Source organism: Pituophis catenifer, unplaced genomic scaffold (assembly GCF_029215685.1).
Source record: "Pituophis catenifer annectens isolate HBS135680 unplaced genomic scaffold, rPitCat1.0.hap2 SCAF_10, whole genome shotgun sequence".
In the NCBI taxonomy this organism is placed as follows: domain Eukaryota; kingdom Metazoa; phylum Chordata; class Lepidosauria; order Squamata; family Colubridae; genus Pituophis; species Pituophis catenifer.
In genome coordinates this window covers 8,613,260-8,636,700 of record NW_027256890.1, presented here as the reverse complement: position 1 = coordinate 8,636,700, position 23,441 = coordinate 8,613,260, and the positions used below count along the sequence as shown (strand labels likewise).

General features: G+C 43.8%; 2 protein-coding genes across 3 annotated transcripts in view; one reads left to right on the top strand and one right to left on the bottom strand.

The window, feature by feature from the left end:
- TXNRD2 (thioredoxin reductase 2) overlaps positions 1-18,586 on the bottom strand; it is a 47,408-nt gene extending 28,822 nt beyond the window's left edge. The window contains exons 1-8 of the mRNA XM_070950747.1: positions 18,514-18,586; positions 13,627-13,692; positions 11,605-11,661; positions 10,668-10,812; positions 7,819-7,893; positions 6,052-6,130; positions 3,856-3,918; positions 1,963-2,033 (exon numbers count right to left, since the gene is read on the bottom strand). Coding sequence (XP_070806848.1) covers positions 1,963-2,033; positions 3,856-3,918; positions 6,052-6,130; positions 7,819-7,893; positions 10,668-10,812; positions 11,605-11,661; positions 13,627-13,692; positions 18,514-18,586 — 629 coding nt within the window. The remainder of the gene's footprint in view (positions 1-1,962; positions 2,034-3,855; positions 3,919-6,051; positions 6,131-7,818; positions 7,894-10,667; positions 10,813-11,604; positions 11,662-13,626; positions 13,693-18,513) is intronic.
- Positions 16,600-23,441, top strand: part of COMT (catechol-O-methyltransferase) — a 32,728-nt gene continuing 25,886 nt past the window's right edge. The window contains exon 1 of one of the 2 annotated variants that reach the window (XM_070950755.1): positions 16,600-16,704. The gene's annotated coding sequence lies outside the window, so the exon portion shown is untranslated. Of the gene's footprint in view, positions 16,705-18,902; positions 18,952-23,441 lie in introns of those variants that run through there. The other variant, XM_070950753.1, reaches the window with a different exon arrangement.

The following is a 23,441-nucleotide window of genomic DNA, read 5'->3' as shown; positions in this document are numbered from 1 at the left end:
TCTATCTATCTCTATGTCTATCTATCTCTATGTCTGTCTATCTATCTATCTATCTATCTATCTATCTATCTATCTATCTATCTATCTATCTATCTCTATGTCTGTCTGTCTATCTATCTATCTATCTCTATGTCTGTCTATCTATCTATCTATCTATCTCCCAGCGCAGCTGGATGATCTTATGACGCACAGCCCCCAAATAGACTCTAGATTTATTAACGTATTAATGTATGCCGATGACTTAGTGTTGTTTTCTAGAACCCAAATAGGAATGAGGAGACTTCTTGACAAGCTCACACGTTACTGTACTGCAAACCACTTGACTATAAATGTAGCTAAATCAAAAGTTTTAGTCTTTGGCAACAAGAATAAAAAGCACAATTGGCAGATTAACGACACAAAAATTGAACAAGTTACCCAATATACTTATCTTGGAATTGTTTTTTCCAGTGCAGGAGGTTGGACTCCGCACCATCAATACCTTTCTCAAAAGGTTAGAGCAGGAGCAAGCCTTGTATTTAAATTAAGTAAACGAATCCAACCAACCTCCATTTTACCTCTTCGTAAAGTCTTTCAGGCTAAACTTGTTCCGATCATGCTCTATGGTGCTGAAATTTGGGGTCTTACAGAGGCCCCCATATTAGAGAGAACTCAAAATAATCTGTTAAGGAGGATGCTTGGGGTAAACAATTCCACTTCAGCTGCAGCCGTCAGAGCTGAATTGGGACATTTCTCACTATACACCTATACAATCACTAGGGCGGTAGCCTACTGGCTAAAAATGACCCAGATGGATGCCAGCAGACTCCCTAAAATATGTCTAGAGGAACAGCAGATTTCAAATCCTCAAAGGTATTCCTGGCTAACCCGGCTGTCAGAAATATTGAACCGATATGGCGTAGGGTTCCCGTTGTGTGACACACTGAACCAAGTTAAACAACAGATTAAAGATATACATGGGCAAATGGACATGGCAACCCTTTCAACTAATCATTCCCTTAAACTGCTGACAGCAGTTAAAACAACTTTCACCCTGGAAAAGTATTTATATTTAGAAATGCCATCAGTGGAGAGACAGTTATTTGTTAAGTTTAGATTCGAACTTCTAGATACCAACGTTAGATTCGGCCGTTATCGGAAAATCCCGTATGACAAAAGAATATGCATATGTGGGGTAAACGTCGTGGAGGACACGGCGCATATAATATTCGAATGTAGTCTCTATCAGGAAGTTAGAAATCAATATCTGTCCCCAATTATAAATAAATTTCCCCACTGGAATATAAGCCAAAAATTAGCATTTCTGTTGAGGGCTGACTCTCCTCCCCTGGTAAGAGCGATCACTCGATACCTTAAAAGGTTGACGGCAATACAAGCCAGTTATATCAAGGAAAATTTTATCGATTGTAAGAAAGATGAGCTCAGTTAGAGAGGAGCTATCCTATTTGAGCTATCTAGTCTTCTAGTCTTGGCAACTTAGCTATTGAAATTTGATATGGTAAAATTTTAATGTCATCTATCATATATTTTTAGATTGCTATTTTTGTAACTGTTTTATCTTTTTCCCCTTTTCTCTTCTGTTTTGTTTGAAAAGGCCTTCGGGCTATTCAATAAACTATACTATACCCTATCTATCTATCTATCTATCTATCTATCTATCTATCTATCTATCTATCTATCTATCTACCTATCTATTTATCTCATTTGTATTTATTCTGTCGTTCCCATTTCTGTTAACATCCTCATTTGAGCACAAAACTTTTTTTTAAAACACAAATATTCCTGCACACAATTTCAGGGGCATGCTATGACATCACAGGTTTTAGAGAAAGAGTTGCCTCAAAGGATAATTCTATTTAGCAGCCAAATATTAGAAGAGGAAGCTGGGAGGAGCCTGCATAACAATGAAAATCACGTAAAATTTCCCCACTGCCCAAACAGTGCTAGATAGAAAGGACTTACGTTTTTCCAGGGGATCGTTTAAGCCAGAAAATGTCATCGCTTGTAATTCCAAACTCTTGGGCTCCTGCAACCTGAAAACAAGAAGAAACAGAATCCTGGGGCTGGAAAAGGGACCTTGGAGGTCTTCTAGTCCAACCTTCTGATCAAAAGGCAGACCTTATTATCATCCCGGTCAAATGGTTGTCTGGTCTATTTTGGAAAACCTGCAGTGATGGAGTACCCTCAACTGCAAGAGGTAAGTTATTTCACTTTTAATTGTTCGAAACTGTCAGGAAATTTCTCCCTAGTTCTGGGTTGCCTCTCACTTTCATAAGCTTCCATCTGATACTTTTCAGGGTGGATAAAAATCAAGGATTTTTTTTAAAAAAATAAAAACAAAACGGATTTTTAAAAATTTACATTGGATTTTTTTTTTAATTTAAATCAGATTTTTTTTTATTTTTATCAAATTTCTTTTAATAAAATTCTTTTGGAATAAAAATCTATCTATAGTTTTGTATTGAAGATACATTCATAATTGAGTTTGTTCAGCATGAAATGGAGCTTAGTTATGTAGCATGAGGCTGTATATTACCATTACTATTACTAATAATTTTCTCACCATTCCTATCACCCATCTCCTCCCACTTATGACTGCATGACTGTAACTTTGTTGCTGGTATCCTTACTATTTATATTGTTATTGTTTCCTGATTGCATATTTGTACCCTATGACTATCATTAAGTGTTGTACCTTATGATTCTTGACGAACGTATCTTTTCTTTTATGTACACTGAGAGCATGTGCACCAAAGACAAATTCCTTGTGTGTCCAATCACACTTGGCCAATAAAGAATTCTATTCTATTCTATTCTATTCTATTCTATTCTATTCTATTCTATTCTATTCTATTCTATTCTATTCTATTCTATTCTATTCTAGTTTAGTCTAGTCTAGTCTCTGTAATATTGGGAATGTTGGTGAGTCAGTAGGTCAGAGGAAGAGCTGCTGTGGGACAGATGACAGTTGCTCTTTAAAAAATATGATTTAAATTTTTATTTAAATGATTTATATTATTTTACTTTATTTTAAATTTTGTATTCATATGTTTTATTCTATGGCTGTTCACCGCCCTGAGTCCTTCGGGAGCAGGGCGGTATACAAATTGAAATAATAATAATAAATAATAATAATAATATGTATTTTATTTGGCTGTTCACCGCCCTGAATCCTTCAGGAGTAGGGCGGTATACAAATTCAATAATAATAAATAATAATAATAATAATAATAATAATAATAATAATAATAATAATAATAAATCAAGTTAATTTAAATCAAGCCTTTTCACTAGTGATTTAAAACATGATCTGAATCGTGATTTAAATCAACTTTATTTAAATCAAATCCACCCTGATACTTCTTGTCTTGCCCTCAGGTATTTTGGAGAATAAATCAACCCCCTGTTCTCTGTGAGAGCCCCTCAAATATTGGAAGATGGCTATCATGTCACCCCCTAGTCCTTCTCTTCCTTAGACTAGGCATACCTAGCTCCCTCAACCGTTCATCCTACGAGAGAATGTTCTGGAATTCTTCATTAGAAGAGATGGGCATGTGAAGATCAACATGTATGAAGAATTAAATGAGACTCTAATTGCACTGAATTTGCTTTGGGAGTTTATTGGTTTTTTTTTCCTTCTAAAAAAATCTTCGCAATATCTGCATGGCCGGGGAATTCTGGGAGTGTTAAATCTGCAAATGCTGGCTGGGGAATTCTGGGAGTAGAAGTCCACATATCTTCACGTGGCCAAGGGTGAGAAGCCCTGCTGTAAATCGATCTTTCACCACAAATCAGCCAAAAAGCTACCCTCAAGTTAACTCGGGTTAATGCCAAGTAGGAACAAACTAAGGTTACCTCTGTGGGGTATCTTGGTCTGCCACCAGTGGCAAGAACTACGTGGTCTGCGGTGAGTAGGGTCTAGGAATAATTAGAGAAAAAAGAAAAAATAGGAAGAGGAATTCAAACTGAGCATCTTTAGACCATCCTGTGTCTTCACATCATACTGGGAAAATATAGTTATCTCCCAAAGTATAATATCATGGCAATTATAGGTCAACAATCTGTCTCACATAATAGCAATAGCACTTAGACTTATATACTGCTTCACAGTGCTTTTACAGCTCTCTCTAAGAGGTTTTACAGAGTCAGCCGCTTGCCCCCAACAATCTGGGTCCTCATTTTACCCACCTCGGAAGGATGGAAGGCTGAGTCAACCTTGAGCCGGTCAGGGTCGAACTCCTGGCAGTGGGCAGAGTCAGCCTGCAAGGCTGCATTCTAACCACTGTGCACCATGGATGGATGGCGCAATCGCACTAGCACTTAAGACTTATATACCGCTTCACAGTGCTTTTACAGCCCTCTCTAAGCGGTTTACAGAGTCAGCCTATTGCCCCCAACAATCTGAGTCTCCTCATTTTACCCACCTCGGAAGGATGGAAGGCTGAGTCAACCTTGAGCCTGGTGAGATTTGATCTGCCAAACTGCAGGCAGCCGGCAGTCAGCAGAAATAGCCTGCAATACTGCACTCTAACCACTGCGCCACCGTGGCTCATAATACATTCAAAGGGATTTTGATTCCAGGTAAATTGCAGGGGTTAGGCCCATGATGGTGAATTTATGGCACGCGTGCCCAAAATGGCACGCAAAGCCATGTCGCCCAGCACGTGCAGCCTTACCTGTTTGTCTTCCGGCTTTCTGGTGCGCAGGCGCGCCTGACGGTCAGCTGCCCTTTGCAGGTGCAGCAGTGCTGAAAACCGGTGTGCGCATATGCGCTGGCCAGCTGATTGTTGGGTGTGCATGCGCGCCAGAAACCGGAAGTTCAGCTTTTCTGGAGCGCGACCCTGACGAGCACAAGCACACGTGCGTGCGTGACATTTCTGTTTGACCTTTTCCGCCATCACTGGGCTAGGCTCATCCAGAAACCAGGATTAACAAACCCCCAACAATCTGGTTCAATGGTGTCGTAAGGGGGGAATCCGTCGAAGAAATCAAAATGGCACCTGCATTTATGCAAATGAAGCCCCACCCTTTGCATGGGCACCTGGCACCTATCTCAGGGCTTAACATTTTTAAACATCATCTTAACTTCTGAACAAAACCCTCGTGGATGTTCCTGCCCAGGGTTCAAAGGACATGCCAAGTCCAACCTCCGAAGGAACAACCTTAACAGCTTCATGGGACGGTTAGGGGGTAGAGTGGTTAGAGCCTCCTTACCAGGGGTGGGTCCTAAATTTTTTTACTTCCGGTTCTGTGGGCGTGGCTTATTTTGTGGGCGTGGCTTGGTGGTCATGTGACAATTCTTTAGGATTTAGCAGAGGTACTGGTCTACCAGGCTTTTAACTGCTTGCAGAGTTGTACCGATCTACCCATTTATTTTTGCAGGCACTGGTCTACTCATGTATTTTTGCAGGCACCGATCTACTCATTTATTTTTGCAGGCACCGAGCTACTCATGTATTTTTGCAGGCACCGGTCTACTCATGTATTTTTGCAGGCACCGATCTACTCATGTATTTTTGCAGGCACCGGTCTACTCATGTATTTTTGCAGGCACCGATCTACTCATGTATTTTTGCAGGCACCGGTCTACTCATGTATTTTTGCAGGCACCGGTCTACTCATGTATTTTTGTAGGCACCAATCTACTCATGTATTTTTGCAGGCATCGGTCTACTCATGTATTTTTGCAGGCACTGGTCTACTCATGTATTTTTGCAGGCACTGATCTACTCATGTATTTTTGCAGACACTGGTCTACTCATGTATTTTTGCAGGCACCGGTCTACTCATTTGTTTTCTTTTAACACTGATCAGCTGTAGGGCGGCCCTTTGAAGCCCCGCGGCAAGAGTTTAAACCGGTTTTTTCCGTCTAGCCATCAGCTGGGACTCAGGAGGCAGCAATAGATTGGGGGTGGGGCCAAATAAAAGGTAAGAATAACGCGGGGTGGGGGGGCGGGGGGGGGCAGAACCAGTTCGGTGATGTAATATCGTCACCGCTACCGGCTCGCGGGAACTGGGCCAAACCGGGAGGAACCCACCACTGCTCCTTACCTCCTTGTTTCCTTTTGCTACCCCACGGATGGTGTGTGCATCCACAAAGCTGCCTTTCAGATTGAAGTATTTGACCTTTCTGGAGGAGGAGGGAGAGGAGATGAAAGAAGGGATAAAGGAGAATGGAGGAGGAGGAGGAAGAATAGAAGACAGGAGAAGGTGGAAGAAGGGACAGATGAGATGGAGGAGGATAATGGGAGAAGAGTGGAGAAGCAGAAGGAAGAGGAGGAGAAGAATGAAGGAGGGATAGAGAAGGAGGGGGGAGAAGAGGAGAAGAGAGGAAAAGGAGGAGGAAGGGACAGATGAGATGGAATAGGAGAATGGAGAAGGAAAAATGGAAGAAGGGATAGAGAAGGAGGAAGAGGAATGCGGAGGGTGGAGGAGGAGGAAAAGGAGGAGCAGAAGGTGGAAGAAGAGACAGAGAAGGAGGAGGAAGAGGAGGAGATGTAAGAAGGAATAGAGAAGGAAGAAGAGGAGAAGAGAAGAGGAGGAGGAGGAGGAGGAGGAAGGGACAGATGAGATGGAGAAGGAGGAATAGGAGAAGAGTGAGAAGAAGGAATAAGGGATAGAGAAGGAGAAGAAGGAATAAGAGAAGAGGGTGGAGGAGGAAAAGGAGAAGGAGAACATGGAAGAAGAGACGGAGAAGGAGGAGGAAAACGAGAAGAAGATAAATGCAGCAAGAGCAGTAATAATAATAAATACAGGTCCACTCAACTCCTTTATCAGACTCTTTTGCAAGCCAGCTGCATCACCTTCCATGTGTTTCTCTCTCAATTAAGCATTTGATGAAGGACCTGGGATAGGCAGATGTTGCTGCTGTTGTTTAATTATATTAAAACATCCTCACAGGATGTAAGCTGTTCCAAGTTAAACTGCCTTTTTGCAATTGACTGGTGGGGATTGTGTCAATGCCGATGCTATTCAGATGTTTTGGGATTGCACCCAAGGCGCACCCTGGATGCTATCTTTGCTTCCTTTGCTACAACCATTAGGAAACGATGAGAAATAAAATAAATATATGATTTTGAAACGAAACAAATAAATATGAAATAGAAATAAAACTACAAGTAGATCACGAGAAAATAAGATGCATGATAGTAGATTTAGAATGAATGAGCTGGAAGGGGCCTTGGAGGTCTTCTAGTCCAGCCCCCTACTCAAGAAGGAGAACCTATACCATTTCAGATAAGTGACTATCTAATCCAGGGGTCTGCAACCTGAAACACTCAAAGAGCCATTTGGACCCGTTTCCCACAGAAAAGAAAACACCGGGAGCCACAAAACCCTTCCCATGCCTGACTGTTTCTTGAGCGGCCCCAAAACTAGCATATGTAGTTAAATTAAATGTTCTGTTTTCTTCTGAAACTTTTCTTGGATTTATCCATGGTTGGCCTGCCGGGGATTGAAAAGCTCAATAAATTGCGTGCCAGTAGGTGTCGCACACTGGCAGTTGTGACGCATATTTTGAGTGACAGGGAGCCACAGCAGAAGGGTGAAAGAGCCACATGCGGCTCCAGAGCTGCGGGTTGCTGACCCCTGCTCTAGTCTCTTTTTAAAAACAAGCTGAAACAACTAAACAAGGAGGACTTGGGTGTGCAAAATTACCATCAGAAGCCAGAGGTCCTGAAGCAAGATACAACTGGGGAGAAACTCACCATCTCAAGGTTCCCCTGAACCTTTTACCCCGTTTTTACACTGGACTTTTCAAAAAAAAAAAAAAAAAGAAACTGAAATGTTTGGAGGCGCAGGAAAGAAAGAGGCGCTTACTTATCTTGCAACTGTAACCTGTGTCCCCAATTCAAGGATTTTACATAGTTTTGAACTCCTTTGGCCATCACAGACCTGGGGGACAAAGAGAGAGAGAGAGAGAATTTACAAAGCTGAATGGATTTAAGGGATTTAAAATGGATTTAAGGACAGGAACAGTGTGGGTTTCAGATTTTCTTACCACCGGTTCGTCCTGTGCATGCACACTCGCTCTGTGCGCCTTCCTTGTAGGCGCTTCACTTGCGCACCTTCCCCGCATATGCCCGGTGTTAAAAATGTGCCTAAATAGGATGGCATAGAGCCGTGATGGCGAACCTATGGCACGGGTGCTGTTGTGACTCCGACCCCCGAGGCCGACTTATCAGAGGGAGAAGGCTCCGAACATGAAGGAGAGGAGTTGGCCAGGCCTCCCTCTCCAGGACCCTCCTCTCTGGCAATGCCTCAGGTGTCTCCCGAAGGAGAAGAGATTGGCCAGGAGCCAGGTATCTCCTCGCAGTTGGACAGTGACGGAGATAAGTCTTGGCTGGATCCACGCCAGCGTCGGAGAGACAAGCGCACGCAGCAGAAAAGGAGGCGTGCCAGAGATTAAGCTGAGTCACTGGAGCACACCCCACAGGGGATAAAAGGGGGTGAGATGACCATTCAGACTCCGTGACGGACAAAACTAACTACTAGCGAGTCACATTGTATCTTTGAAACAATGTTATCTGCCTTGGATTTAATTACAGACTGGACTTGACAATTCTTGAACTGTGTGTATCTTGTTTGGGTTTATCTGTCGGAGGAACAACCCCTCCCTCTATGAGTAAAGTTCTTGGCAAGCAGCTACTGGGTTGCTGCCAATCCTCTTATCGAAAGAATTTGTTGTCTGCCAGTTTTATTTAACCCCTGGCTGTCTGTTTGTGTGCGTGTGTGAGACGGGGACAGAACAGGTGCCACAGGTGGCACAGGGAGCCGTATCAGTGGGCACGTGAGCATTGCCGTAGCTCAGCTCCAGTGGGCATGTGTGTGCCGGCCACCTGATTTTTGGGCTTTTCGGTCCTACCAGAAGTTGGGAAATGGGCTGTTTCTGGCCTTCGGAGGGCTTCCGGGGAGTGGGGAAGGCTGTTTTCGCCCTCCCCAGGCTCCTAGAAAGCCTTTGGAGCCTGGGGAGGGTAAAAAACAGGCCTACCGGGCCCAGTGTGCCATCATGTGCTAAAAGTGGGGGGGGGCGCATGCGCAGGGGTGGGGCGCATTGAATTATGGGTGTGGGCACACATGTGGGCGACCTCGCCGCGCTCCCCCCCCCGCTTTTGGCACGCGACGGCAAAAAGGTTAGCCATCACTGGCATAGAGCGGGGGGGCGGGGGGGGCTGGTCCATCTGTAATTTCCACTACCGGTTTGCCCGAACTGGCCCGAACCAGCTGAATACCACCTCTGGACAGGAAGTGAAGGGTGTTGAGTGGAAAATAACAACAAGCAGCTGTGGTTTTTTTTTAATTAGATTTTTTTCGGGACAGTCAAAGTATATTATTATTATTATTATTATTATTATTATTATTATTATTATTATTATTAATTTATTTATTTATTTATTTATTTATTTATTTATTGAATTTGTATACTGCTGTACTCCCGAAGGACTCAGGGCGGTGAACAGCCAGATAAAATACATATAATACAAATGTTAAAAAGCATTAAAATACGATTAAATAATTTGGCCCGGAAAACGAAATTTAAAACACCTCAAATTCTTAAGACAAATTTAAAATTTAAAAAAGTTTAAAAGTTTAAAAGTTTAAAAGTTTAAAAGAGAGGTTAGGCCAGGCCAGCCTGCTGAAAAAGAAATGTTTTGATGGCACGGCGAAAAGCGCGCAGGTCCGGGATATGCAAAACAAAAAGAGGAAAATGGAAAAGATGGACTTTTTAAAAAAAATCCAAATGGTAAATCCTTTTAACTCAAAGTAAGAAAAATGTCCCGGGTTATGTTGTGGTCGGCCAGCAGCCTGCGGAACTGGCAGCAGAGTTATTTATTTATTTATTATTTATTATTTAAATTTTTATAATTTAAGTTGGACAATGAGGAGGCTGGGGAGGAACATGGCCCAGATGAGGGCTCTGCATCGAAGGCAGAGGCAGAGATGGGGCCAGGGCCATCGGGGAGTGATGGGCAGACTCCGGAGCCTCCAGAGTCAGACAGCAGAGAGGCAGAGGAACAGGAGGAGCCTATTCCTAGTGTGTGCATGCGCAGAGCTGCCAGAAGGCACAAACAGTTAAAATAAAAGGGATGACTCAGGAGTAAGGCCTGGAGATGATTGGCCACTCCCATAAGGCTTAAAAGAGAAACAAAGGCATTTGTGCCTTTTGCAGGAAAGCAACATTGCTAACTCTGTTTCCAGTTGGCATGTCTTGTTTGTTTCTGAACTCCGTGGGGCTTTGCCATGTTAGGCCTTTGGCAGGGTGTCAAAGAAGATAAAGGTTAGTGATTATCCCTAAGGACTTCTTCCGAAGCACTTTTCTTTGCAACTAATTGGGACTCAGCTGGGAATGAATGTAATTCTCAGCTGTTACAATAAAATAGGGTTTTTGGGGGACTAATTGTGTATTGTAATGACTCAGAAGACTTACAACAGGTTAGCATAAATCTTTAAAATCTCATATTTGAAAGTGAAATTATTTGGGGCAAAAATCCTCTTCCTTCTAGGCAAATGTATAGCATAGAATGGATGAATCCACAGACCAGCCCAGTAGAAGACAATGTCCTACAGCCTTTCTCTTCTACAGTCTTCCTCTTCCTAGTTCTTCTAGGTTCTTTTGAAGGGTTTATGCACAGGTAAGTTGCAAAAAACAGATAGGAGAGTTGTCTTACCAGTCGTGACTGATACGATGGGGTACGTTCCAGCCATAACGTTGGGCATCTCGGACCGAATGTCCCAGGAGAGCCGCTTGGTGCATCAACTTCTTCGGAATACAACCCACGTTCACACATGTCCCACCAAGCCCCCATTTGGTTCCTGGAGAAGACAAAAAGCCACACCCTCATTCATTGGTGGAGCTTGTTCCCACGTCCTGAGCAATGTCCTGTTATATCCAACCATGCCATCTGTTCCATTTATGAGCAAGTAAAGTCAAGGGGGAAACCAGATTCACTTAACAACCGTGTTACTAATTTAACCACCGCGGTGACTCACTTAACAAATATGACAAGAAAAGTCTTAAAATGGGGCAAATCTCACTTAAACAAATTTCTCACTGAGCAACAGAAATTTTGGACTCAATTGTGGTCATAAATTGAGAACTATCTAAAGGTAACTAACTAAAGGTAAAAGTTCCCCTCGCACATACGTGCTAGTCGTTCCTGACTCTAGGGGGCGGTGCTCATCTCCGTTTCAAAGCCGAAGAGCCAGCACTGTCCAAAGACGTCTCTGTAGTCATGTGGCCGGCATGACTCAAGGCCAAAGGCGCACGGAACGTCTTTACCTTCCCACCAAAGGTGGTCCCTATTTTTCTACTTGTATTTTTTCTTACGTGCTTTTGAACTGCTAGGTTGGCAGAAGCTGGGACAAGTCACCGGAGCTACGTGGCACTAGGGATTCGAACCGTTGAACTGCCGACCTTTCAATCGACAAGCTCAGCGTCTTAGCCATTGAACCACCATGTTCCTCCTATATTTACATCACTCTAAATCAGGGGCATTCAACTTTGGATAACTTTTAAGATTTGTGGACTTCAACTCCCAGAATTCCCCAGCCAGCCTTAGACATTTAAAGTCACAACAAGGACAGATTTATTTGCTTGCTTCTCACCTCTTGGAGAAGGATCCACATAATCTAGGACAGCTACCTTCTTTCCAAACTGGGCAGCTTAAACAAAGAGGAATAAAAGTTACGGGTGTGTTTGAAGAAAAGGATGCAGTCATAGCAATGCTCTTCAAACTCGTCCAAAGACAATTGAAGCTTTAGATAAGCATCTTCTATTTGTTTTCCCCAAAATTCTGTTGTCGAGGGGTGGTTTCCAACTTTTTTCTTGATCAATTTGCTATTGACCAGTTAGGGGGCACTATAGGACCGCTTTTGGCCTTGCATCCCAGCACAAGAATAAAACCGGTCCTACAGTGTCTCTAGTGGTTAGCAGCAAATATAACAATTCTGGGGAAGAAATGCAGGTAGTGACAGATTTTATTTTCCTGGGCTCCAAGATCACCGTACATGGCCCACGTTCCTCCCCAACCTCCTCACGGTCTGAGTCTGCCACCAGCTCTGCTGGCCAATGGTGGGCCACAACAGACAGCTGTAGCGGTACATGGGAAAGAGATGCTTGGGAGACAGGCAAACAGAGATGCTGCCAAGGGAATTACTCAGATAACAGACTGCTTAGCTCACAGTTGTATAATACCCTGTTTCCCTGAAAATAAGACATCCCCTGATAATAAGCCCAATCGGGCTTTTGAGCGCATGCGCTAAAATAAGCCTCCCCCCCCCCCGAAAATAAGCCTTCCCCGAAAATATTTAAACGCAGAGCTAGAAATCATGTAAGACGACAAGAGGATGCTCCACGCACCCCAAAATAATAAGACCTCCCCAAAAATAAGGTCAAGCGCTTATTTCAGGGTTCAAAAAAATATAAGACAGGGTCTTATTTTCGGGGAAACATGGTAGGTGGAGAAAGATGCTTAGAAGGGATCCTCCCTAGTTTCTCAAGCTGTAAAGGAGATGGGGAAGAATTGCCCTCTGAGACTTGCTAGATTTAGTTAATATAGCTGTCAGACTGCGGTGCTATCTCAAAATTAAATGAATTTCCAAACTGCCAATCTTTTAAGGAAATCTTTCTTTAATTGAGCTCAGCCACCGGATCATGACTCCGCGCGGACAAGACTGACCTTTTGCCTCCCAATCCCTCCCTTTCCGATCCCCAAATCTCTGCTTCTCATTGGCTGTCTTCCAAGTCATTCTTCAAACTTCTTTTCCTCATCATTTCCCAGGAATGTGCCCCCTCCCCTCATTTCCACGACAACCGGGCTTCAAAGGGATTTAGCAGGCAAAAGTTTCAGAGTTTATCTTTCGCTCTCCTCTGCTCTCTCTATGCCAGCGTTCCAACGCTGACAATAGCTTTATTATCTGAGGGACTGTCTCTTGCCGGTCACATCCATCCGACCCACTAGAGCAGGGAGGCAAGGAATGTTGCGGGTCCCATCTCCTAAGGAGATATATCTGGCGGGACCCAGAAGAAGGACCTTCTCTCCCTCTGGAACATCATCCCTCCAGAAATCAGCTCATCTTTTGGAAGGCCCTGAAGATGAGGTTCTGCCAGCGGAACCTGAGGAACCCAAAGCAGACTGGAGCCCATTAAATGGATGGTATGAGTGTGTGTTGTTGCCGGGATGGGGGCTTATTATTTTATTATCCATACTCCACCCCGCAAGGGATTATGGGGTCATTAAAAGATGATGATGATATTAGATTTAGCACTAAAGTTCTCTGTTAGAGGTGGAGCTCTCACCTCACAATCAGGAGCCTGTGAGTTCGATCCTAGGTAGAGGCAGATATTTCTCTCTCTGGGCACGTTGATAATATATCTGCTGAATATAACTCCGTACCGGTAACAGGAAAAGCATCCGGCCAGTAAACACTCAGCTCCATTTAGTTGCCCCATTATTATTATTTTATTATTTTTATTTCTTTTATTATTTTTATTTCCTGTAAGCCAATTTGAGTCCCCGTGAGCGAGCAAATGGCGATATAAACAAACAAACAAGTCAAATTAACTTCTCTAAGTTATATTTCCCATCTGAGGAGGACAAGTCCACACCACAAATCCCATCGACATACCTTCTTTAGCACAAGCCAATCCACCAGAGCCTCCTCCGATAACAAGAAGGTCGTATTCATTCTTCCCTGTTTAAAAGAAAGAAAACATTTTAAAACAGCGGTAGATATTATTCAACGTCACCTTCAAATGAAAATCTGTGGCCCGCAGTAAGGTAATGAATTGTCATATCATAAACTTCTTTTTGCATTGGTTTTTTTTTGAAGGCAACAGTATTCCAGAGAGAAGGATAATGGGGAGAACTTTAAAACATCTATCTGTCTATCCATCCATCCTTCCATCCATCCATCCCCCCATCTATCTCTATCTATTTATCTCTATCTATATCTATCTCTCCCTCTCTCTATTTATCTACATCTATCTATCTATCTCTTATCTCTCTCTCTATCTACATCTCTCTCTTTCTTTATCTATTTATATATATCTATCTATCAATCTATCTATCTATATCTATCTCTATCTTTCTCTCTCTCTATCATCTATCTATCTATCATCTATCTATCTAGCTATCTATCTATCTATCTAATCTATCATTCTCTCTCTATCATCTATCTATCTATCTATCTATCTATCTATCTATCTATCTAATCTATCATTCTCTCTCTATCATCTATCTATCTATCTCTATTTACCTCTCTCTCTCTCTCTCCCATTTCTCTCTCTCGCCCTCCCGACCTCCCTCGCTCTCTCCATCTACACACACACACAGAGACACACACAGAAAGAAAAAGTGGGGAAGAGCTTTAAAACATTTACACACACAGAGAGAGAAAGAAAAATGTGATTATAGCTTTTAAAAAAATCCCCAGGCACCAGTGTGAATTAAATCGTATTTAACTTTAGAGTTTTCCTAAATTCTTTGCTTTTAATGTGGCAGTCACAGCTATCTTCCACCCTTTAAAATGCCCCTGATTTTCAGAAAGATATATTTCATTTTTTAATTGTTTTGCACTAACAGTTCCGATCACAAACAATTCTGGGTTTCTTTCATTTTCATCTCTGAAAGGATGGAAGTCCGCCAAACATCCTTTGCTCTTCTTCCTTTTAGGATATCTAAAACCTCAGGCCGAACAAAGGGGGGAAGAGAGATAAGTCACACAAATATTTATTGTTTCAGTTTATGAATCCCAAATCTGTTGCAAGAGCAAAAAAACATCATGGCATGTAGCCAGCAAGGACAGAGAAACCAGAAGAAGTTACAAAGCAACCAACCCAGGAAAATTCAGGAAATTCAGTGATTATTAAATAGTCCAGAATTATTTGGACAAAGTTATCAAAGTTAACTGTAACATTATAACAGTTGGAAGGGACCTTGGAGGTCTTCTAGTCCAACCCCCTGCTTAAGCAGGAGTCCATATATACCTGTGATGGCGAACCTACGGCACGTGGTAGGGAAGGCCCGTTGTTTGCTCTCCCCAGCCTTCAGAGCCTTTCTAGGTGTCTGGGGAGGGCAAAAACGGCCTTCCCCACACCCCCGGAGGCCCTCCGGAGGCCAGAAATGGCCGGAAGTTGGCAAACGGCCCTCAGGCTTGACCCACAGAGGCCTCTCCTATCTTATTCCCTTCTCTCCCTCAGGCTGGCCCCACAGAGGCCTCTCTTATATTATCCCCTGCTCTCCCTCAGACTGGCCCCATTGATCCTATCCTATCCCCTTCTCTCCCTCAGGCTTGCCCCACAGTCCCTTTTGGGAGAAGGGCGGTATACAAATTAAATTAAATTAAAATAAATTAAAATAAAATAAAAAATAAAATAAAAAATAAAATAAAATAAAATAAAATAAAATAAATAAAATAAAATAAAATAAAATAAAATAATAAAATAAAATAAAATAAAATAAAATAAAATAAAATAAAATAAAATAAAATAAAATAAAATAAAATAAAATAATGAGGCCTCTCTTATCTTATTCCCTTCTCTCCCTCAGGCTGGCCCCATTGATCCTATCTTATCCCCTTCTCTCCCTCAGGCTTGCCCCACAGAGGCCTCTCTTATATTATCCCCTGTTCTCCCTCAGACTGGCCCCATTGATCCTATCCTATCCCCTTCTCTCCCTCAGGCTTGCCCCACAGTCCCTTTTGGGAGAAGGGCGGTATACAAATTAAATTAAATTAAAATAAATTAAAATAAAATAAAAAATAAAATAAAATAAAATAAAATAAAATAAAATAAAATAAAATAAATAAAATAAAATAAAATAATAAAATAAAATAAAATAAAATAAAATAAAATAAAATAAAATAAAATAAAATAAAATAAAATAATAAGAGGCCTCTCTTATCTTATTCCCTTCTCTCCCTCAGGCTGGCCCCATTGATCCTATCTTATCCCCTTCTCTCCCTCAGGCTTGCCCCACAGAGGCCTCTCTTATATTATCCCCTGCTCTCCCTCAGACTGGCCCCATTGATCCTATCCTATCCCCTTCTCTCCCTCAGGCTTGCCCCACAGAGGCCTCTCTTATATTATCCCCTGCTCTCCCTTTCAGGTGGGGAGTAGAATGTCTAAACTCCCAGCCTGCAGGCTGGATGAGTCACGTGCTGGCCATGCCCATGCCCAAGTGGCAGTTGGAACAGAGTTCTTTTCAGGTGGGGAGGGGGAGTAGAACGTCTAATTTCTTAGCATCAGAGCGTGTTAATAATAATATAAGAAATGCTAATGATCCGATAGTCATTTCGAAAAATCCTTTCTTAGCGAGTACCTAGAAGCCAAGAGGAACATACGTGCCAAATTTCAAGTTTGTAGGCTTTACGGTTCTGGAGATTTCATGATGATGCGTGAATGGTATTTCGCTTTTATATATATATAGATATGAGGTTCCCATTCTGGTGTCCGAGCCATATAATCTGAACTATTAACTAAAATAGGGCCTCTGCATTGCCTGCATTCCAGACTTGAGGCTGGAGGCCATCCAGTTCCTCCCATTTGTCGCCATCATAATATTTCTGGCCAGCTGCCTGACTTGCTCAACAAACCGAGAAATCAACAAGGGAAGAGTTTCGATGCCATTGCAGCCCTGACATGTCCTGCTGAGAACTAGAAACCTGTCATTTCCCCACTACATTCTTCAACCAGGAGAGGAAAAGGTAAGGAATCTCGCGGAAGCTTCAGGGGTTCCAGATCCCACGTTAATCGGTTGACAGGAAGCACGGTTTAAGGCCAGAAGGGTTGATCTACAGCAGTGGCCCCACAGAAAAGAAAACACCGGGAGTCACAAAACCCTTCCCGTGCCTGATTATTTCTTGAGTGGCCAAAAAACTAGCATATGTAGTTGAATTAAATGTACTGTTTTCTTCTGAATCTTTTCTTTTCTTGGATTTATCCATCGTTGGCATACCGGGGGTTAAAAAGCTCAATAAATCGCGTGCCGGCGGGTGTCACACATTGGCGGTAGTGAAGCATGTTTTGAGTGACAGGGAGGGGTGAAAGAGCCACATGCAGCTCCAGAGTCGCAGGTGGCTGACCCCTGTTATAGGTCATCTAGTCCAACCCCCCCCCCACACACACACACCTTGTCTAAGCAGGAGACCCTACATCATTGTAGGAAGTTGGCACCCACCCCTTTCCTAGAAGAATGAAATATTTTGGGAAATATTAAAAAGGCAGAATATTATGTTTCCCTGGATGAGAAATGGAGAAGCATGTTTTAAAGACAAAGCAGCTCCCACCTTCCTGTCCCCCACACCTTTGTCAATGGGCCAGAGGCAGAAACTCAATCCTTTGTCAAAGGATCATCATCTGCAACACAATAGGACCCATCTAGGACAGAAACTCACCACATGGCACCTGGGAAGATTACATTAGTCAGCAAGGCTAGCTAAGAACCCCACCCCCTGCGAGTCTGACAACCAATCAGGATACTCTTTCAATAATTTCAAATTGGGGTATTTTAAATTTCTGGGATTTTAATTTGAGCCTAATTTATTTAATGATTTTAAATTTTAATCATTGTTTTGTTTTGTGTTTTTAAATAGGCTGTAAACCGCCCTGAGTCCTTCTGGAGAAGGGTGGTATAGAAATAAAATTATTATTATTATTATTATTATTATTATTATTATTATTATTATTATTATTATTATTATTATTATTATTATTTCTGGGACCCAGGAAGTTCAAAGCCAGAGAGGGCATAAAACCCCCGGGGACTCGCTGTATCTCGCCCCTTTTTCTGTTCAGGAGCTCAAACCATGTGATCCTGTCCACCATTAAACCATCTTTCCAAGCAGTCTCCATATTTCCAGTGTCTTTTTCCCCATTTGGAGTTGAACCCAGAAGGATAATTCTTCCAACACCATTTCTGACAAATGACAAAAAATTTACCGCAAAGCATCAGGCACCGGGGGGGGGGGGGAGGCAAGTTTTGGGGAAGTTTTGGCAACTTTTAAGCAAAACCCCAAGGCAGAGGAATAGAATAGGGCTGAGCATGCTTTTTTTTTTTTTTTTTTTTGCAAACTGGGGCTGCTGGGGATTGCAATGCCCATCTCCCACCCAGCCAGGCGTGCTGGCTTGTTCCCTCCCCCCACCCCCCCAGGGCACCCCAAGAATCCCCCCCCCCACTTCGATTTGATGGGCTCCTTTGCAAAGCAGGGGGGGGGAGAAAGCAAATGTCCACCCAAGTTTCTTGCTCCCTGTCTCTCTGCGCCCCAACTTTTCTCCAGAGGGGGGAAAAAAAGGCTGCAGCAGGCAGAAATGCAACAGGTGCAGCCTTTGGCCAGGCAAAGCTCGACCTGTTGAACGTCTGCCTGTGCAAGCAGTGCAAGGGGCCTTTTTCTGCTAGCTCTGCTGGAAATGAGGGACCCCTCCTTCCCCCAAGAAAGCCTCTTCCCCCTCCCCAGCCCACCTCCAAGCACCCACACCCCAATTTTGCTTTGGGGGGGGGAAAGGGGGGGTTCTACCTGCTGAAAGAGCCCGCGCCGTACAGCGGAGCCAGGGCTCAACCCGGAAGCGCCCTCTCCAGAGCGCCGCCATGTTGTACGGCAGCTTCGCTTCGCCTTCAGGGCCACTGAAGAGCTCGGGGTCCTTTTGGAAAGGCGGCTTAAAAAAGCGCCTGACGGCCCCTCCCCCTCCGCCTGAAAAGCGACTGCTTTTTTTTCTCCCGCGGAGAAAGAGAAAGCGAGGAGGGAAGAGAAAGAGGGTTGTCGCTTTCCTCCTCATGGCTGGAAGAGCAGAGCTTCCGGGCAAAGCGGGGGCGAGATGAAAGACAGGCACTTGGGTAGACACCAATATCAGAGATGCTTATTTTGACCTGCGAGGGTGGGGAGGGAGAGGAGGAGGAGGAGCCTCTGCTGCCCAGGGAGGCGTGGCATTTTTCCCTCTGCATCTCATTAATATGGGTAAAGTATTAATATTTATTATATTTACGATTACGCATGTCTAATATAATCAAAATCTTAGCAATATGGGTACTAGATCCTTATCTATGAATGCTGATCTGATCTGATTGTTGCATTATATTCTTTAATTTTGGACATTGCAGGCTTGTGGGCTATTTTTAATGATTTTTGGCCTTCCGTCCAAGAATTTATTAATCCGTGAAAAGTTTGCAGCAGCTTCTTCTTCCCCCCCCCATCCCCTGGACCGCAGGCATCCAACTGGTGCAGTTCTCCTTGGCATGAATGCACCAGCTACGTTTAGGAGAAATTAAACTGGGCAGGAATCTTTCCATAGACGGATCACACTGCAAAATAATCGACATTTTAAAATTGCAGGGGGTTTTAAGGTCTTCTGCCGATGACGCTTCGCCTCCCAACTTTGGGGGTTTGGGATTTCTTTGAAATATTCAACTCGGGGGTGAAATGTAAAAATGTGTTACTACCAGTTCTGTGGGCGTGGCTTGGTGTGTGGGGGGTGTAATGTGACTGGGTGGGCGTGGCCAACTTTTTAAAAAAAACTTTTCAAAGCATTTTTTCTAATGCTTTGAAAAGCCTCTGCGGATCAGGCAACTCAGCTGGCATCGTCAGAGACTTTTTAAAAAAATACCTCTCTGCTGGCATCATCAGAGAGGCTTTTTAAAAAATGCCTCTCTGCCGATCAGGCAACTCAGCATCGTCAGAGACTTTTAAAAGCATTTTCTCTTCGGAAGAGGTTGTAGAAAAAATGCTTTTAAAAGTAAAAAAAAAAAAAGCCTCTGATGATTGTGGGGCTCAGCTGGGCATGGGGGGGGGGGGGGCTGCAGGGATTTTTGCTACCAGCTCTCCAAACCACCCGCCGCCATCGCTACCGGATTGGGCTATCCGGTCCGAACCGGGAGCATTTCACCCCTGATTCAACTGTTTTATTAATAGGGGATTCATAGCCTGGAAACTCCAAATAGACATCCCTGCAAGTATGAATTTTCCTTTGAAAATCCATATTTTCGATCCATTTTCATAATGACTTTGAAAAGAAGAACATGGGGGGACATGATAGCAGGGTTCCAATATCTCAGGGGTTGCCACAAAGAAGAGGGAGTCAAGCTATTCTCCAAAGCACCTGAGGGTAGGACAAGAAGCAATGGGTGGAAACTCATCAAGGAGAGAAGCAATCTAGAAATAAGGAGAAACTTCCTGACAGTTAGAAAAATTAATCAGTGGAACAACTTGCCTCCAGAAGTTGTGAATGCTCCAACAATGGAGGTTTTTAAGAAGATGTTGGACAACCATTTGTCTGAAGTGGTGTAGGGTTTCCTGCCTAAGCAGGGGGTTGGACTAGAAGACCTCCCAGGTCCCTTCCAACTCTGTTATTATGTATTACATATTCTCTCATTGATTGCTGCCCATGTTATGGAAAAAGGGGATCTGTTGAAGGCCGGCCTGTTAAAAATACAGGAGATTTGACAGGTGGGAAAAGAGGCTTTGTGTTTTTTTTTTTTTTCAAATGTTTACTGCGTTTCTTAAAAGTTTGCTTGACAAGTATCACAGAGGAAAAAAATGTAGCAAGCTAAAAGGAAGAATAAGTATCGTTCAAGAAAGTTTGTTACAGTATTGTTATAAGAGGCTGTAACGGTATGATGTTGTTTTGAAATATTGTGTTTTGCTTTTACATGTTTTGTGCTGGATAAATAGTTTAAAATCGGACGTCGGGGGCCTGGCTAATAAACCATCCTAAGAATAAGGTTGAAACAACATTCCGAAAGCAAAACGGATGATATTTTGTGGTGTGACCGGAACCTATGCGTATCAGAATAAAATATTTGGCTGGTGGTGAAACGCTAGAAAAAGTGCAGAGAAGAGGAATTGGGATGATGAGGGGACTGGAGGCTAAAACATACGATGAACGGTTGCAGGAACTGGGCATGGCTAGTCTAGTGAAGAGAAGGACCAGGGGAGACAGGAGAGCATCTTCCAATATTTGAGGGGCTGCCACAGAGAGGAGGGGGGTCAACCTTTTTGTAAACTTCCTGGAAACCAGGAGTGGGCTTCAAAAATTTTAGCAAGGGGTTCTCTGCCCAATTGCTGGTTGGGTGTGGCCATGGTGAGTGTGGGTTATTTGGCCTCCTGCACCATGGCAAGGGGGGGTGTTTTTGACCTCCCCGGGCTCCGGAGGCTTTTCTCGAGCCTCCGGGAGGGCGAAAATGGCCTCCCCAGGCTCTGGAGGCCCTCTAGAGGCCGGAAAAGGGCCCGTTTCTGGCCCTTCCCAAGCTTCTGGTAGGTCCATTTTTCGCCTTTCCTGAGCCTCCGCGTGTGCCCTGCACTTACCTGCATCCAAAACGGGCCGCGTGGGGACTCCTGGGAGGGGTGGGAGGGGCAGGGCGGGGCCAGCCAGGAGTGGGATCTGGGGGTTCTCCCAACTGCACAGAATCTAACTAGAGGTTCTCCCGAACCCTTATGAACCCCCAGCAGCCCATCCCTGATGGAAACTGATCAAGGAGAGATTCAACCTGGAAATAAGGAGAAATTTTCTGATGGTGAGAACAATCAACCGATGGAACAGCAGTTGCCTTCGGAAATTGTGGGAGCTTCATCACTGGAGGCTTTCAAGAAGAGACTGAACTGCCATCGGTCAGAAATGGGTATAGGGTCTTCTGCTTGGGTGGGGGGTTGGACTAGATGACCTACAAGGTCCCTTCCAACTCTGTTAATCTGTTAAAACTAAACGGAAGTCTTGGGAAGAATAGCTGATAGCTGTTGGGAAAGTGATTCACCCTTCAATACAGGTAGGCCTCGACTTGCAACAGTTCATTTAGTGACTGTTTGAAGTTACAACAGCACTGAAGAAAGTGACCCATGACCGTTTTTCATACTTATGACCGTTGCAGCATCCCCACATGATCATGTGATCAAAAATTCAGATGCTTGGCGTCACATTTATGACGGTTGCGGTGTCCTGGAGTAATGCGATCTTCTGGCAAGCAAAAAAGCCAATGGAGAAGCCAGATTCACTTAACAACTGCAATGATTCACTTAACAACGGTGGAAAGAAAGGTCGTAAAATAGGGCAAAACTCACTTAATCCCTGTCTCGCTTAGTGACAGACATGTTGGGCGCGAGGATGTTGCAACGGTTATAAAGTGTGAAAAACCGGTCAGACTTTTTTCAGTGCCATTGTAACTTCGAACAGTCACTAAACGAATTGTCGTAAATCGAGGACTATCTGTAAAAGGTCTCCTACCTTAAGCTGGGGGTTGGACTAGAAGACCTCCGAGGTCCCTTTCCTTCCCAGCCCTAGGATTCTATGTAAATCTGTTTAGATTGCACGTAAATCTGTTGGATCTGTTGAAATCTTCTGAAACAACTGATATTTGCAGCCTGAGATGCTTGCTTTTCTCTCCTTCGTCCTCAAGCTAGCTTAGCAAGGGTGAACTACTGTATGATCCCTGTTTACTGAGAAACGTGTAGCAGCTTTTGACACATTCAAACCCTCCAGAGGAAGCCATAATTAAGTGTTTGTGCAGATGGCAAGTGCAGCAATGATCTCCCCAGGGAAGAGATAATTACGTTCTCAGAATAGATCCCTTGATCTTGGGGGGGGTGGGGATCCCATCCTGATCCTAAGAAATCAGGCAGAGTCTAGAAAGATTTGGTTTATCTGCAGCACAAACCCACTGTGGAATTGTTAGGAACACAAACAAACAAAAATACGAGCTGCAAAAATGTGTATGATCTCTAGATGGCAGCACAGGGTTCAGTTTTCCGTGTGCTTGTGGCCCTCTAGTGTTGGTTTGGTGTTTTATGTTTTATTTTGGGCCAATCACTAGGAGACAGTGAGTTCTAGTCCTCCCTTAGGCACAAAAGCCGGCTGGGTGACAGTCTTGGGACAGTCTCACGCTCTCTCTTAGGTCCAAACCTACCTTACAGGGTGGTTGTTGTGTGTGGGAGGGGAAATAGGAGGAGGAGGCAAGCGTTTTAGGTATGTTCAGCACGTTGAATTCATTAACATGCAAACAAAGGTGATAATAAAGAAATAAATAAATACACCTCAGAGCACCTTCTCTCTGCTTTGAGGGCTTCGGTCACATGGAGCCAGCCCAGAGCAGTAGTTAAAGCACACCTGACCGAGCACCGTAACCAAGGAACCAGCTCCCTGTCAGAAGAGAACTCTGCTAGCCGAGCGAGAGACTGCCGTTGGTGCCTTTCAAGGACACCCGAAGAAAACGGGCAGGGGTGCCAAGCCGAGGAGGGGAGGACGAATCCGGGAGTAGCAGCAGGAGGAAGGGGGGCAAAGCTTGGAACCCTCCCTCAACCCACCCACCCTCCCACTCCGCTTCCCAGGGATGTGCAAGTGATCCGTCGTAACCACAGACAAACCCCCGTTCCTCCTCGCTTACCTCAACTGGGAAGAATTCGCATTTCCACCAAGACACCCTTCATCCTCCTCTCCTCATCCTTGCCGGAAAGGTACCCAT